The sequence below is a fragment of the Artemia franciscana genome, chromosome 9 (genome assembly GCF_032884065.1).
Source record: "Artemia franciscana chromosome 9, ASM3288406v1, whole genome shotgun sequence".
In the NCBI taxonomy this organism is placed as follows: domain Eukaryota; kingdom Metazoa; phylum Arthropoda; class Branchiopoda; order Anostraca; family Artemiidae; genus Artemia; species Artemia franciscana.
The window spans coordinates 16,748,968-16,766,002 of NC_088871.1; the positions used below are offsets into that span (position 1 = coordinate 16,748,968).

General features: G+C 36.3%; 1 protein-coding gene across 1 annotated transcript in view; it reads right to left on the reverse strand.

Annotated features, from left to right (window-relative positions):
- Positions 1 to 17,035, reverse strand: part of LOC136031067 (putative GTP-binding protein 6) — a 33,400-nt gene that overhangs the window by 12,486 nt on the left and 3,879 nt on the right. Inside the window, exons 3-4 of the mRNA XM_065710312.1 lie at positions 7,556 to 7,684; positions 2,563 to 2,808 (exon numbers count right to left, since the gene is read on the reverse strand). Coding sequence (XP_065566384.1) covers positions 2,563 to 2,808; positions 7,556 to 7,684 — 375 coding nt within the window. The remainder of the gene's footprint in view (positions 1 to 2,562; positions 2,809 to 7,555; positions 7,685 to 17,035) is intronic.

A 17,035-nucleotide genomic window follows, 5' to 3' on the forward strand; every position in this document is an offset into this window, starting at 1 on the left:
AATTTGTGTGGGGTTGACAAAGCCCCCCAAAGCCTGGGGGTAAGCGTTGTAAGTTATGCCCTAGGGGCGAATAAGGTTTTTACGGAAGGGGTGGTCGTATAAACTACGGAGGGGGCTCAAATGATTAGAAATTGAAATCTATAGTTCTCCTTTTAAGAGTCAACTTATACATCTTGACTATCTTAGTTTTATGACTATCTACCATAGTTCTTCTGTCCTAGGAATAACGCATGGACGGATATTAGACAGACTTATCTATTAACAAATGAACTAACATCATTTTTATACAATCCTACTAATATGGAGGTTAATGCAAGATTTGTCACTCACTCAATCGGACTATCTTTCTTGGGCTTTTCTACAATTAGCCATGGCTTTATGCCCACAACTATTCAATTTTAATTTAAAATCAATACCAACTTATTAACGATGTTTTACTCCAAAAATCATGGGAACAGACCACTAGCCCTCCCTCCATAGCCCAGCCCCCCGCAAAAATAACAACTTATTAACATTAGGTTATTCCAAAAATCAGGGGAGCTCAACCCTGGACCTCTCTTCATGGCCCAACCCCCTTCCCCCCAAAAAAGACAACTTACTAACGACATTTTTTCCAAAACATGGGAGCTAACCCCTGGCCCTACCTTCATGGATCGATCCCCCCCGAAAAATATTAACAATATTTTATTCCAAAAAGCCTGGGAGCTCACTCCTGGCCCTTTCTCTATGGCCGATCCCCCCCCCCCCCCCAGTAAAAATAAAACTTATCATATTCCAAAAACAATGGAGTTGACTAACGATGAACTTATTAGCAATATTTTATTCCAAAAATCATTGGAGCTTACCCTTGGCTCTCCCTTCATGGATCGACCCCCTCCCCCCCCCGAAAAAAAAATGTGAAGGTTGAGCACAGCCAATCCTATCCACCCCCTAGCATCAAACCTAACCCTCTAATATCCTCCCAATAGCAGCGCATGTGTATATATGTGTGTGTAGGTCCCTTTGCTTCATATACTGAGTGTATATGGTTATCATTTATACAAGTTTGTTCAGTTCATTGTCAATTATTCTTTAAGGTGATATAATGAAGACTGCCTTCAAATAATGAAGGCAGCTAGGCTACAATGTTTCTACTGAAATTCATTATGATTTATTTGAATATGATGTAGAAATAGGATTCATTTGTATCGAAATATAGCCACCAATCAAACTTCTTCTGAGTCAACAAATGAAATAGTCTAACGACTCTCTTTTTCGGAGTTATTTTTCTCGTTTCATTCAACCTTGCACGAATAAATCAAGTATGATTTATCAGAGGCACGTATTCATGTTGCCTATAGTAAAGGTCATAAGGCTTCAACGTTTTGTTATTATTGATTGAAAAAAAATGCACAAAAAGAAGTTTTCAAAGAAAATTAAAGAGCCATATTGAACTCAGGACCAGCAGAAATTAATTCCCATTAAGGTTAAAACTCAAAACAACCAGAAATTACTGTTATAATTTAAATGAAACCCAAACGAACAGAAATGAAAATTAACGATCCTAGCAAACATAAAGATAACAGGTGCAAATATAAATGAATGAATAAATTTTAAATACCTTCAATATTGGGCTACGATCCCCCCCCCAGAGGTACTTCATATGCAACGGGTGGTGTTATAGCCTTCGGAGAGGGCTCATTCAATTGGAAATCAGAAGTTTTGGTACCATTTTTAAGAGTCAAATGTGATTGGAGAGCACATGCCCTTCCCCCTTCCACGCTATCTTTTCCCCAAATACATGCGATCAAAATTCTGAGATAGGCATCATGTCCAAAATAGTCCAAAGGTACAATAATTAAAATAATTATGCCTCGGGGGTTGACAAAACTGTTAGAACTTGCACTGCCCCCAGAGCAAAGGCTGTAAGTTATGCAAGCTGACATATTAGTTTGCATATTAAATTCCAGTTTTACTCATTTTAAAATTTATTTGTTCAGTTTTATAATACTACCTGTTATATGTTTGTTTTCTATGATTATTTATTTAATTTCTGTTCGTTTTGGATTCCATTTATTATTTAACAGTTATTATTATTTAAGAATTAACGACGCTTCTTGACTACTATGGTCCCTGCGTCGGCCCTGCAGTGCATTCCTGCAGCGTGATCCGATCTCTGGGTCCCGTATTACGAAGCTAAGGTTTTAAGTTTGAATTTCAATGGGTGTTTGTATCTGCTGATCTTAACTTTGATATGGCCATTACTTCTTTTTTGAAAAACTTCTTTTCGGAAAGTTTTTTTTTTAATTAATCAATAAAAATGGACGACCGACTAGTGACTGATCTTTATATAAGAAAATCCTTATATAAGCCAAAATTCTGATTGATCCTTATAAAAGCAAATATTATAATATGCTAATTACCAGCATTAATAAATAAATATGTAAACAAAATCGAAATATAATAAAACAATTTATTTTATATAATAAAATAAAAGTGAATAAATCTGCTTTATGAAATAGGAAAACAATTTGTTGGTGATTTATGTGCAATTCACGAAAGCCAAACACGAAAAAAGAAAAGGTTTTACCAGCGTTAGTGTATCCAACCACAGATATAACAGGAATTTGTCGCTTTTCTCGATTGATCCGCACTCTTTGTCGTTGAGCCCTTAATGTTTCCAGTTGATCTTTGATTCTCCGTTCTCTGGCTGACAAAAGTCTTTTTCTAGTTTCAAAAAAAGTTTCCCCAGCACCCCCAATGGCGGATGTGGAGCCACCTAATCTGTCTCCACCTACAACTCCATCTTGAATATCCCGTAGTAAAGACCTGAAATGTAACAACACTATACAAGATATGGACACCATGATTTCAGCGGTAGCTGCAACGTAGTTAAGGTCAAAGCAGAGCCCATAGCAACCAAAAATTAAAAACAAGTTTTGAAATCCTAACAAGTAAGAAAAAATGGCTATTTCGAGCTGGTTCAGGAATGGTAACTATTATCTTAATTAGTCTTAATAGTAATGGTTTTTGAAACAAATTTAAGAGAATTGCCAAAAATAGCTTGAAACCTCTAAAGAGTGGGGTCAGATCAAAAAAATTGTTACATCTACGTATTTTTATAATTACCAAAGCACAATATTTACATTCAAATGAATTTTTTGGATAAAAAACTGCATCTTCGTGTACAAAATGATGAATGACGTCATAATCACAGGTTGCAACCATAAATGACGTTCTAGTAAAACCACAACGATAAAGTCAAATGCATCTTGGTCTTTACTATATACAGTTAAGAAAAAAACAAAAGCTTTTTCTTGTGTACGATTTATAGTACAGAATAGTGCAATATTGCGGCTAAAGGGGGGAGGAGGGGAGGAGAGGAAGCAGCACTGTCTTTGTGTTGAAATATTGTTTTTAATGAAAGATGTTAATTTGTAAATGTTGAAGCTTAAATGCTTCTTCTCTCTTTGAATGAGCCCTTCGGAGAGGGCTCATTCAATTGGAAATCAGAAGTTTTGGTACCCTTTTTAAGAGTCAAATGTGATTGGAGAGCACATGCCTCTCCAATCTAGGAATTAAATTCCTAGGAATTAAATTCCTAGTTTAACAATAAACCATCATAAAATGATTCTTAAGAGCTCATTTGATAGATAATTGGTTTTTTAAGCAACAAAGCACAATAAACCAAAACTGCGACTTCATATATAAGATGAAACGGATATTTTAACAAGAGATGATATAATACACATATCTTTTGAATTCCCAACAGTGTTGTCATATTCCTCGTACTATTTTTCATGTTCGGCCAGGATAAAGGGAATAACACTAAATAATGCATAATTTATTGACAAAAAGTTTTTTTGCATCCCTGACTAAGTGTTGATTCAATACCTTGCTCTTCAAGCTAAAGTTCAATCACTTTCCGAATATCCTAATCGAATTAAACGGCCCTTGTTTTTCAGGAGCCGTTCTTATAAAATTATCAATCATGCTTTAGCGTAAAGAGCGAGGTATTGAAAAAAAGAGGAAGGTAAACCCTTCATATATGGAATAATTTCTGTCAGTTCTGAGTTTTAATGTTGCCCGTTTCTGTTGAAAAAGCTTTTTTTTAATTTAATTCCTGATCGTATTTCAAATAATGCCGGTAAACCTGTCTTGCCCTCTAAGAAAAATTCCTTTCCCTCATGGGAAGCTCCTCCGTAAAAAGTTCTTTCCGCATAAAATACACCCCTCCCCCTGTAAAATTCCCTCCAGAAAATTCCATACTAGCTGAAAATCACCCCAGAATATTGTCACGCATAAAATGGAGTTGCCAAAGAGAAAGTAAGACAATTAAAACGAACTTTGTATATGAATTCTGGAAAATTTCCCCCGAGTGAAATTTCCTCTGGAAAGGTCACCCCCAGAAACTTCCCTCCGAACGGAAAATTCAACCTTTAGAAAATACATATCCCCCACAAAATATCTCCCTTCAAAAAATATCTGTATGCTTCTCAATAACCATTACTATGTGTAAAACAATGGGCAAAGATCATTTGGCTTGTAGCCCTTCCCCAGAGGTTGTGGGGTTCAAGTCATCCTCAAAAGACATAGTTATTAGATCTTTCAACTACGCTCAATAAAATGGCTATCTCAAATGCTTATCAGACGAATTTGGAGAAAAGGGTATGGGAGGAGGGCTAGCTTCCTACAAATATTTTGGGCCACTTAAAAAGGGCACTACAACTTTTTATTTTCGATCAAATGAGCTCTCTCCTGATGTTCTAGGATCACTGATTCAATACGATCACCCTAAAAGGAAAAAATAGAAAAAAAACACCCCTCCATGATTTTTCTTCTAGCAATAAATGCAAAATTCCTCATTTTTGTATATAGGAGCTTGAATTTTAAAGTAGGGTTCTCTAATACGCTGAATCCGATCATTTGGTTTTCATTAAGATTTATTTAGGGGGTGTTTCCCCCCTAATCTAAAAACTAGGTAAATTTTCTCAGGCTTGTAGTCTTTGATGGGTATGACTAAACTTAATGAAACTTACATACTTGGAGTCAGTATAATATCCTGATTCTTTCCATGACCAGAAACATAAGTGTTTAAAATCTGAGGTATTATTGCGAAATGAACTCGATAAAATTGTCATCGAACTCAGCAAAAGGGTTCTAGGTTAATGTTCTAATGACTTTAGTTTGATTTTGCAACAGCTATTCAATCTATTTCCAGTTTGAGATTCTTTTCACGAATAATTAATGTCTCCCTGTGAGCCCTTCTATCAACTTTACTTGCAAATATTTACGTTAAATATTAAACAGTTCGTGGTAACAAACTGTAGTAAGGAGCGACCCGGCTCAATAGTAACCAAAACTCTAAAAAATGTAATTTTGATACCAATAGTTACATCAAAAGAATCGCATTTTAATGCTGATTTTAAATATATAAGTTTCATCAAGATCAGTTATACCCATCAAAAGTTACGAGCCTGAGAAAATTTGCCTCATTTTAGAAAATAGGGGAGAAACACCCCCTAAAAGTCATACAATCTTAACGAAAATCACACCATCAGATTCAGCATATTATAGAACCATATTGTAGAAGTTTCAAGCTCCTATCTACAAAAATGTGGAATTTCGCATTTTTTGCCAAAATACAGATCACGGATGCGAGTTTATTTGTTTTTTTTACTTCTTTTTTTCAGGGATTATCATATCGACTAAGTGGTCCTAGAATGTCACGAGAGGGCTCCTTCTAACGGAAATTAAAAGTTCTAGTGCCATTTTAAGTGACCGGAAAAATTGGAGGGCACCTAGGCCCCCTCCCACGCTCATTTTTCCCAAACGACACCGGATAAAAATTCTGAGACAGCCATTTTATTCACCATAGTCGAAAAACCTAATAACTATGTCTTTAGGGACGACTTACTCCCCCGCAGTCCCCGTGGGAGGGACTGCAAGTTACAAACGTTGACCTGTGTTTGCATATAGTAATGGTTACTGGGAAGTGTACAGACGTTTTCAGGGGGATTTATTTTGGATTAGGGGGGAGGGGGTTACGTGGGAGGATATTTCCATGGAGGAACTTCTCATGGGGGGAGAATTTCAATGAAGTGGGCGCATGATTTTCTAGCATTATTTGAAAAAAACAATGAAAAAATAAATATGAAGAGTTTTTTCTACTGAAAGTAAGGAGTAGCATTAAAAGTTTCTTACTGTTTTAAAAAGTAGAGTTAAGAGAAAGAGTCAAACTTTAGCATAAAGAGCGGGGCGTTGATGAGGAAGCAGCCCCTTTCATATACGGAGTAATTTCTGTTCGTTTTAAGTTTTAATGTTGCTCCTTACTTTCATTTAAAAAAACTTTGTTTTTTTATTTTATTTCGAGAAGTTGCCATTCAAGCAAGGAAGAATCGCCATATGAAGCTGATTAAGGAATGGCAACTTTTATTTCGATTAATCTTTATGGTAAAAAATTTTTTTTACGAAAACAATTTTTATGCAAATTTCTAAAAGTAGCCTGAAACCCCTCAGAAGTGGTGTCGGATAAAAATGGAATCTTTAGAATCGTCATAAAAGAAAGCCTAATCTAGGAGAATACAATCCCCTACCTTGAGCAATAAGGGAAACAATCTTTCCGCACAGGAAGCAGCGATATCTTCTTTTTTCGTTTCCGCTAGAGGGAGACTGAAACATCATAAAAGGATGTTTAAGGGCTCATTTTAAAAGCCCAAGAGTAGATGTCACGAATGAGTCGCCTACTGACGCGTCCAACAACTACAAAAAACATCGCCGCATTGCAAAGTAATACTCTGTGTTCTAATGAGAGGTAGCGCGTTGATAAGGGTGCCGATGAAGAGGTAGCATGCATGTAACAAGTATTGGCACTTAATCACTAACCCAACGAATATGAAAACTGATTAGAGGAGACCTCATAGAATTTGCCAGGAAAAACTAAATGAGCGCATAAAAATAATTAATTTACAAAACTTATAAATTGAAAATCCTCACCTCTCCCTGCAAAGACTCCCGTGACGAAAAAAAAAAGATTCTCTCTATTGCAAAGATGCATATAAGCATCCAGTCCCTTCTCTAACTTTTTTTCTGTTATTATGGGGCCATAAAGATTACACCTGCCAATGAAACTGTTTCATGAATCTAATTTTGAACTACCTTCTTTGATCACTAATAATAACAACTCTAAAAATAATAATAAATTAGTCGATTAATCTACCTCCGAAAAAACAGCCAAAAACAGCGTTTTGGAAAGACATTCCGTTCTAGTGAGAGGTGGCACGATCCTAAGGGTGTCGACAAAAACATAGTAAGCCGGTAACAGACAAATTACCTTAACCTTTGTTGTCCCTTCTTTAATAATGATACTATTTTAGTTCAAAAGTACAGGAAGTAAGCCATGCCCCGAGCAACTAAACATAAAAGAAAATAACTAAAGTAATTGTAAAAATATTAAACATTAAACAATATATTAAACAAAATAATTAATATTAAATAAAAAATAAATAAAATTAATATAAATAATTATAAATAAAAAATTAAATAAAAATATTAAATAAAATATTAAACAAATAACCTTAAGTAAGGCACCTCAGCTAACGCAACTTGAAGTTTGGCCTCTTTCGTTTGAGCTCTTTCTTTGAAAATATGCAACACCAATGAAAAGCGATCGAATACCGGAACTTTGAAAGCTTGTTCCAATTCCCTTTAAAACATATAAAAGCATATTATTCAGATTGTTCTTCAAATAATTCTTACTGGCCTAGCAAATCTCTATTCCAAAAAGATGGAAAAAGAAAGAAATTGAAGGAAACTGTGCATAAGCAACTTGCATCCAAACAATAATAAAACAGAGAAACAACGTTTTCGAATCGAGGAAGTTACTGTCAACCTTCAATGTATATAATTATGCCGAATTCAATTACTTCAATATTTTTGCGCTGGATTCAAGCATTTTATAAAAACTTGCCCATTATTAAAGTTATCTTTCCTCGAAAATTTGACAATTTGGGCAATACTTTTAAGGAAGATTTTGCAATTATTTACGCTAAATTGAGGAATACATCGATATTTCTCTTAGCACATCTATTTTTGTACAGTAGTTCGATTTTTAGAAGTTAAAATTGAAAAACTGATGTTTATAAAAACAAAACAAAGTCGATCCACACAACATGAGCGAAAACTCTGATTGATATTTCTGAATTGGACGTGAAGAACCTCAATAGAATTTAGTCGTAATAGGTCAGAAGTCGAATTTTAGTCGTAATAGGTCAGAAGTCGAATTTTAGTCGTAATAGGTCAAGCTCGTTTATTGAATACTGGATGTCTTAAGCAATTAAATAAAAAAAAATTTGACTAAAAGTTAGGAGCAATATTAAAACTTAAAACAAACAAAAATTATCACGTATATGAGGGGGTTTCTCCCTCCTCGACACCTCGCTCTTTACGCTAAAGTTATTTAGTACTTTTAAATAGCTTCTTGTAGTTTTAATTAAACGAACCTTGTGTTTCAAGAGTCGTTCTTGAAGAAGTTGGCCAAAACTCAAACTTTAGCGTAAAGAGTGAGGTGCTAAGGAGGGGAGAATCTGCTCATATACATAATGATTTCTATTTGTTTAAAGTTTTAATGTTGCTCCTTACTTTCAGTTGAAAAACTTGTTTCTATAATTTATTTCTGATCGTTTTTCAAATAACGCCAGGGAATCTGGCACCTCCACCGAAAAATCCCTCGTCCTCATAGATATATCCTCTAGACGATTCAATCCTGGTGAAAATTTATCCCGGGCAATTACCCTTCACATTATTAAGATTCAGGTTGACCCTGGCTCAATTTTTGGCACGGTCACTAAAAATAAATGTGATGAGACAGAATTTGAGAAAATCCTATGGACGTCTTTCTTGAGTTAAAGGCCAATTTGACAAGAAAACGCTTGGTCGGCTTTATAAACCGTTTTTGCTCCACATGTATTTTTTTCTGGTGCCATTATAGAAATTTTTTACCACGTCAGAACGTCAACAAATTCGATATGTCTTTTTTAAATTTTGTAAGTGTTTTCTCCCTGTTCCTATTTGGTCTCATAACAGTTTTATCTCTAAACGTTATGGAGTTTTCAAGATATATGATAAGCCAGATGTATTAGAAGGCAGATTAAGACAGGGAAATGAATCAGTCGTAGATTTTTTTTGGGCTGTATTAATCGTTTTTGAGTCGTTGTAAGTGTCTGTGATGATAAATGTTTTTATTATCTATGTTTTTTTCTCCATACTCCTCTAAGTGCATTTTTGAATGTATAGAGGGTTCAAATATATTATTTAACTAGCTGTTGGGGTAGTTAGTTGGGGTAGTTAGTAGCTGTTGGGGTAGTTAACTAGCCCCCAACACCTAGTTGGTGGGGGCGCTTCGCGCCCCCCCAAGCCCCCCCGCGCGCGTAAGTCGTTACGCGCCATATTAGTTACGCGCCATTGTAGTTGTGTCCCTGTGTCCCACCTGTGAATATAGATAGATTTATATATGTGTTTCAAACTACGTAAAAATTGCGAATATACAACATTCTTGGCTTTCCCATTGTCTGTCCATATACAAAGCCGTATGTACTAATAATGACGTCATATGCAAACGCTCTTTTTACAAACAAACAAACATGCATACACACAACTCGTTTTTATATAGATAGATAGATAGATAGATACAATACAAATTAACTACGTAAAACTTGTGAATATACAACAGTCTTCGCTGTCCCATTGTCTGTGCGTATAAATAGATTGTCAGGTTTACCGACCCTCAAAGATGCAACATACAATTGTACATTGGTAAAGCAATCTGTATTAAGATCTATACCGCATTTTTCTAGTGATTGCCCTTGAGCTTTGTTGATGGTGGTTGCAAATGCTAATCGAATTGGGAATTGCAATCTTTTAAATTGAAAAAGCAGATCCGTTGGAATCATGGGAATGCGAGGAATAAGAACAGCCTCACCCTCATAAGGCCCTGTCAAGATTGTGGCATCTATTAGGTTTTCCATTGTTTTTTTTTTTACGGCAAGTCGCGTGCCATTGCAAAGCTTTGGTGGGTTGATATTTCTTAAAAGTATTATTGGTACGCCTATTTTTAGTTGTAGCAGGTGTGGTGGACACCCTGAAGGATCTATGGAATTTAAAAATTCAGATGGATAATTAACCGCTTCATTTGGTTCCGAAATACAAATTAACTGCGTAAAACTTGCGAATATACAACATTCTTCACTGTCCAATTCTCGCTGCATATAAATAGATTATCAGGTTTACCGACCCTCGAACATGCAACGTACAATTGTCCATGGGAAAAACAATCAGTATTAAGATCAATACCACATTTTTCTAATGATTGACCTTGAGCTTTGTTAATGGTGATTGCAAATGCTAATCGAATTGGGAATTGCAATCTTTTAAATTGAAAAGGCAGATCTGTTGGAATCATGGGAATGCGAGGAATAAGAACAGCCTCACCCTCAAAAGGCCCTGTCAGGATTGTGGCCTCTATTAGGTTTTCCATTGTTTTTTTTACGACAAGTCGAGTGCCATTGCAAAGCTTTGGTGGGTTTATGTTACGTAACAATATTATTGGTACGCCTATTTTTAGTTGTAGCACGTGTGGTGGAAACCCTGAAAGATCTATGGAATTTAAAAATTCAGATGGATAATTAACCGCTTCATTTGGTTCCAAAACTGTGTCGACTGACTTGTAAAGGACTGCCTGGTCTTGAATCTTGGTCAAAACAATATTGTTGATTTCGTGGACGTCTATATTTTTGGGTGCGAGAATCGCTCTTTCACTTAGCCATTTATTATTTTTATAATTTTTTAAAATATTCGGAAATACTTTTTCAATCAATTCATTTTTAGACGTCACTAAATTACAGAAATCAGCAGGTAGTTGTATACGTCCTGAAATTGAGTCTACTGGGAGCTTTCCGTTTCCCATTGCCAGCAATTGATCTGAAAATGTTTGACCAGAGTCATCGTTTTGCAATCGGACACGCATATTTGTAGTTAATTTTAATGTTTTTACGTGTGCCCATAAATTAGAATTTTTCAGGCAAGCATTCATTTCGTCTGCAGGAGTTGATCTAGGTATTATAGGTAATGTTTGCCTGAAATCTCCCGCAAGCAATATTAAGGTGCTGCCAAAGGGTTTCGACTTCCCTCGCAAATCTTTCAATCATTGATCCAGAGCCTCGAGCGATTTTTTGTGTGCCATTGTGCACTCATCCCAAATAATAAGTCTGCATTGCTGCAATACTTTACCCATCCCAGATGATTTGGAAATATTGCATGTGGGAGTTTCTGTAGAATGCAAGTTCAGAGGCAATTTCAAAGCGGAATGAGCAGTTCTTCCACCAGGCAGCAATGTTGCGGCTATTCCGGACGACACAATTGCCAACGCTATATCATTTTTAGATCGAATTGATGCCAGAATCAGTTTTATCACAAACGTTTTACCAGTACCTCCTGGCGCATCCAAAAAGAAAATTTCTCCAACGTTGTTATCGACACAATGCATTATCGTATCATAAATGTCTTTTTGTTCCGACGTTAACTTGGAAATGTTATTTTGTACATACGACAATAGATCACTCGTACTGTAACTTTGTTCACGATCCAATTCTACACATGTCGAAACAGCAGCGATATGGTTAGGTGAAGGCATTCCCAAACCCTGAAGAGGTTTGTTTGCCATACTTATGCAAAAGTCTTCTATAACAACTAAAGTGTAGTTATAAATTTCTGGTGTAAAATCAAAAGTCATGTCTGACGTCTCTAACTGTTTTCGATGAAGTATATCTTCGGACATTTTTGACTTATATTTTTCCCATAAATCTGTAGGAGCTGATGGAGAGCAAGTTGTTAAAATGATGCCAAACAATGCACGAATTTGACTTGGGGTTGACGTTTCGCACGCGTCATTGATGCAGTTATCCCAGTGTTGGTCATTCTCCAATAAATTCAGAGCTTGGCATGCACTACGGTAAGTGTCATGTATAGTACCATTTACAGTCCTCAAATACTCAAAGGATGTCGGACCGGGTACATTCACCAAAAGCAGGCGTAGAAAGAAGCATTCATGTTGATTGGGGTGAACGGTGTAGAGTCTTCCTATCGTAGTATCTTTGAAGATGGTAGGTTGGCCGTCGACTGACTTACCCTGTTTTCGACGTTCAAATACTTTATTTTTAGTATTCCACGTGTAATACGAAGGCACTTCAGTATACAGCAGTTTTTTCGCAAAAGAATCATTTTTGCAAAGCGAAAAAAAAGCTGTTAATGTTGTATCCGGTGGATTCAGGACTCTTTGTTGCACGTTGGTTTCCGTGAAATAAACACGTTGACCATTCTGTAAATGTACCGCTAAGTGAACAACAGCTGGACTACGTTCATGTATCGGAAATGAAAGAATTCGCCAAACAGCTTCATTACTGCTTATGTATCTTCCAGCCTGATATTCTACGATTTCATCGAAATCTTTGATTTCGGACTGCAAGCCAAAAACTGCCATGTCACTGCCTTTGTTGACGTATTTACATATGTATTTGATTGCCTTTACGGAGTTATAGTATTCAACGTTTATGTGTGCATTAAATGTTTTTGATAATAAAGGGGAATATGGAACAACCCACTGGTTATCTACTTCGATGGTGGTACCGTTACGCTTCTTTATTATTGCTGTTTTACCGCCATCTTCAGTAGATCTTCTTCTATATTGTGGGTAACCATCATTGCCAGTAATTGTTTTGGGTACTAAAAGTCGAGGATATTGCTTTGTGCACCTTCCTTTGGCCATGCATGGTGAATTTTCGTTCAGTGCACCGCAAGGTCCATGTATCATATTTTTTACAATAATATCATGTAACCCCTTATCGACATTTTTATCAGGTATTTCAGCGGAAATCACATCATCAATTTCGTTTGAAGTAATTTTTTTATGTAGCCAGATTAGTATATGTGCGTGTGGCAAACCTCGTTTTTGCCATTCCACTGAGTACATCCAGCATCGCACTGACCCAAACACTTCATGTTTTACAAGGTAGTTTATCAGTGATTTCAACTTTTGCCGGAAGACACGTGCCGTAATGTCATGCCTATGAACCGCCGATTGTCCTTGAAGTAAAAGCTGCAGTATCTCGTCCCAAGATTGATTACATGTAAATGTAATAAATAAATCTGGACGACCATAGAGACGAACATACGCAATAGCATCTTGAGCATATTCATGCATATGACGGGGACTGCCAACATATGACGAAGGTAAAATTGTTAATCTTCCAACGTTTGTGGTATTACCGTCATTTATAACTGCATCTCGCAAATGAATGTATTGTTCAGAGCGGAGCTTGGTCTGATTCAGGCGGATATATAGCAAACGTTCTGATTCAATTTTAACATACATATCAACCATAAATTGGTGAAACAATTCACGGCATTTTAAAATATAATTTTCTTCATCCTGCCGAATCATTAGTCTATAGGAATAATAATGCATTGCACTGCATTTCTTATTCATTTCTTTGTTAGTGGCTGGATTCATCAATTTAATATTAAAGTGATAGCCGTCGGCTCCATCCCAAAAAATGATAGGATATTGTAGGGCATCGTAGCATCGATGAGTTTCAGCAATTCTTAACAACTGAGCGTTTCGCTTATGTAGAATAATATCTCGAGGTAAAAACTGATCACCGACCATAACGATTGCCACTTCGTCGATAGTCGGAGCATTGTATCTACGCACATGTTGGCCAGGAGGCGTTTTGTCAGCGGAAATAACAATTTTATGAGTATCAGTAGGCATCAAATCGATGGCTGTTTTGAACAGACGCACTAACTTATTATTTTCGTGGAAAAGATGTTGCAATTGGGAAACGATTGTCCTTTCAACGTTGGGAGAAATTTCGCAACGTGCATTCAATTCAGAATTTCTATCACTGATGAAGTACAATTGTAAAAATTTATGATTCTCGCCTGAGAATGGTAGAAGGGACCCTGCTTTATGATAAATTTGCCCTTTTACTTTGAAAGTAGACATAAATTGATCTGGATTTTCGATTTGGGCTCCAAACGACGTCATTTGGAAACATGAGTTGTATTGTCTGATTTTTGACAAAAAACGCTTAGATTCTGACGTAGTTCCAGTAAGGAAAGTCTTCAATGGCTCTGGTGGTGCAGCCAATAGAGGAAGTTTAACTTTTCCTGAGGCGCAACACATTCCCATTGTTTCACCATTGAATTTCAAGGCCTTGCAATAGGGACAAATTTTAGACATTGTCCCGATTTGAACACATCTACTCAAGCTATAATCATCGACTGGGTTGTACCTGAATGCCAGGCGATAACTTTCAGATTGCTCTGATTCCTCGGCACGCTTTCTTTTCTTACTTTCTCTATCAGCAGCAAGCCTGTTTCCCTGCTGGTCTTTTGATTCCTCGGCACGCCTTCTTTTTTCACTTTCTCTTTTAGCAGCAAGTCTGCTTCTGCGTTGCTCTGGTAGTTCCTCGGCATGCTTTCTGTTCTTTCTTTCTCTATCAGCCTCAAGCCTGTTTCCCTGCTGGTCTTTTGATTCCTCGGCACGCCTTCTTTTTTCACTTTCTCTTTTAGCAGCAAGTCTGCTTCTGCGTTGCTCTAGTAGTTCCTCGGCACGCCTTCTTTTTTCACTTTCTCTTTTAGCAGCAAGTCTGCTTTCGCGTTGCTCTGGTAGTTCCTCGGCACGCTTTCTTTTCTGACTTTCTCTATCAGCAGCAAGTTTTTTGGCATAGACTCTTTGAGCATCTTCATCAGTCATTATAAACTTAAGCATTAATAGAATTCTACGCGAACATACGTCTTATATAACTTGAATGACGTCACGCCTTCAAAGCAAAAATGATGGCAACTAATTTCATGACGTCAGCCGAAACATGACGGCGAACATATGTCTTATATAACTTGAATGACAAAGTAGAAACAATAGGGAAAATCTTTTCGAGACAGTGGAAATCAGTTCTGTGAATATTTCGGCTCTATGTCCAAGGGCCGTCTTCAGCACAATACGAGAACAAGAGAGAAAATACGTATATATAAATAAACTTACATTAAATTGTGAGAATTAAAATTAAATAATATTTTTTTAAACTTTTTAAAAACAGCCCTAGCATCCTTACTTCAACGAAGTTCAACCAGGACTGACAAAAAGAATGAAATGAGAATATAAGCTCATTCAACCTAAAGAGAACAAAGTGATTAAATGCAATTTCTCAGAGCCAACCTTGCTTTTTTAGCAGCCTGTCTCAAAGGCCTTTTCGTAGCAGGTTCAATACTATTATAAATCGGTTTAGTAAAATATTTTGTTAGATCATTTTTAATTAAATTGGGGTATAAAGAATTTAGTGAGTATTCCCCTAAGTCCCTGTTCAAAGAAATATTATTATTTATTTTGAGATTAATTTCGATTGATTCTCGAGCCACCTGTTTTATCCCCAAATCCTTACTGATGAGTGAAGATTTTTCAAAAAGTATCGTGTGGGACGGATTATTAAATATATGCCCACCTAAAGCAGAATCAAAGGAGTCGTTGGAACTATTAGAGATTAATGATTTGTTTATGTCTTTTTTATGCTGTTGTAACCGTTTTTCTAGATTCTGATGGGTCCTGCCGACATAGTATTTTCCACAATCACTTTGGCGAGTAACTGGGGTCTTATCTTTACCGGAATTCAAGAAATTAATGATTTTAAAATTATTAGTAAAGACTACGTACAGATTATTTTTTGTGCAAATATTTTTTAATTTTGTTGTGATTTTTGGGATATACGGAAGATAGACAATATTTGAGGGCTTATCAGTAGCCTCACATTGTGAAATATCTTCTTCGATTTTACAAGAATGTCGTTTTATTCTACGGTTAATTATTTTATTGACAAAAGGAATGGGGTATCCATTACCAAAAAGAATATCTCTGATAAAGTTTATTTCTGCATTTATATACGAATCGGAGCAAATATTCAGGGCACGATCAATGAGGGAGGTTACAACTGCTCTTTTAACTTGTGGGGGGTGATTTGAATTAAAGTGAAGATATCTATTTTTTTGTGTTGGCTTTCGATAGATAGTAAAATCCAGTTTATCAGCATTACGAATAATTAACACATCTAAAAACGGTAGTTTATTTTCAATTTCAACTTCTAGGGTGAACTGCAAATTTCGGTCATAAGTCTTAAGATGATCTAAGAAGCCCCGAAGTTCAGCTTCCCCATAATTCCAAAGTGAAATTACGTCATCCATATAACGACTCCAATAGACGTGTTTTAAAAAATAAGGTAACACTAATAACACTAAAAAGATAAGTGAAGCTTTCCACTCAGTCAATCTTTTCATTACCCAACGTCACCTTTTCATCTTCACTTATTCCTAGCCTGAGCGACTTAGTCTTCTTAATACTAATTTTCAAACCTATTTTAGCACCCTGAACTCGTAAAACCTCAAAAAGTTCATTCATTTTTCTCATACTGTCATCTAGGATGCTTAAATCATCAGCATAGTCCAAGTCCAGGAAAGTTATTCCTCCCCATTTGATCCCATGTTTTCTCATTGACTTCCCTGTCCTCCTTAAGTCAAAATCCATCAAAATGATCCAAATAAAGGGGGATAGAACACAACTCTGCTTAACTCCTGATTTAATACAAAACCGGCTAGTAACCTCATTTCCTACCTGAATCGCAGCAGGGTTATTCTCGTACATAGCACTAATCACTTTAATGTATTTGTTTTGGTATACCATACAAGGATAAGACCTTCACTATAGCTCTTCTATCAACAGAATCGAACGCTTGCTCATAATCTATGAAACTCAGGACTAAAGATGCTTGATAACTCAGGCACTTCTGCCTGAAAATTAGGTCGACACATCCTCAACCTTTTCTAAAAACCGCACTGTTCTTATGACTGTGTCTACAGCATCTCTAAATCTAAAAGGTATCATACTACTAAGTAATTTGTTACCTACAGAGACCAGGCTTATGCCTCAATAACCAAACTCACTCCTATCATC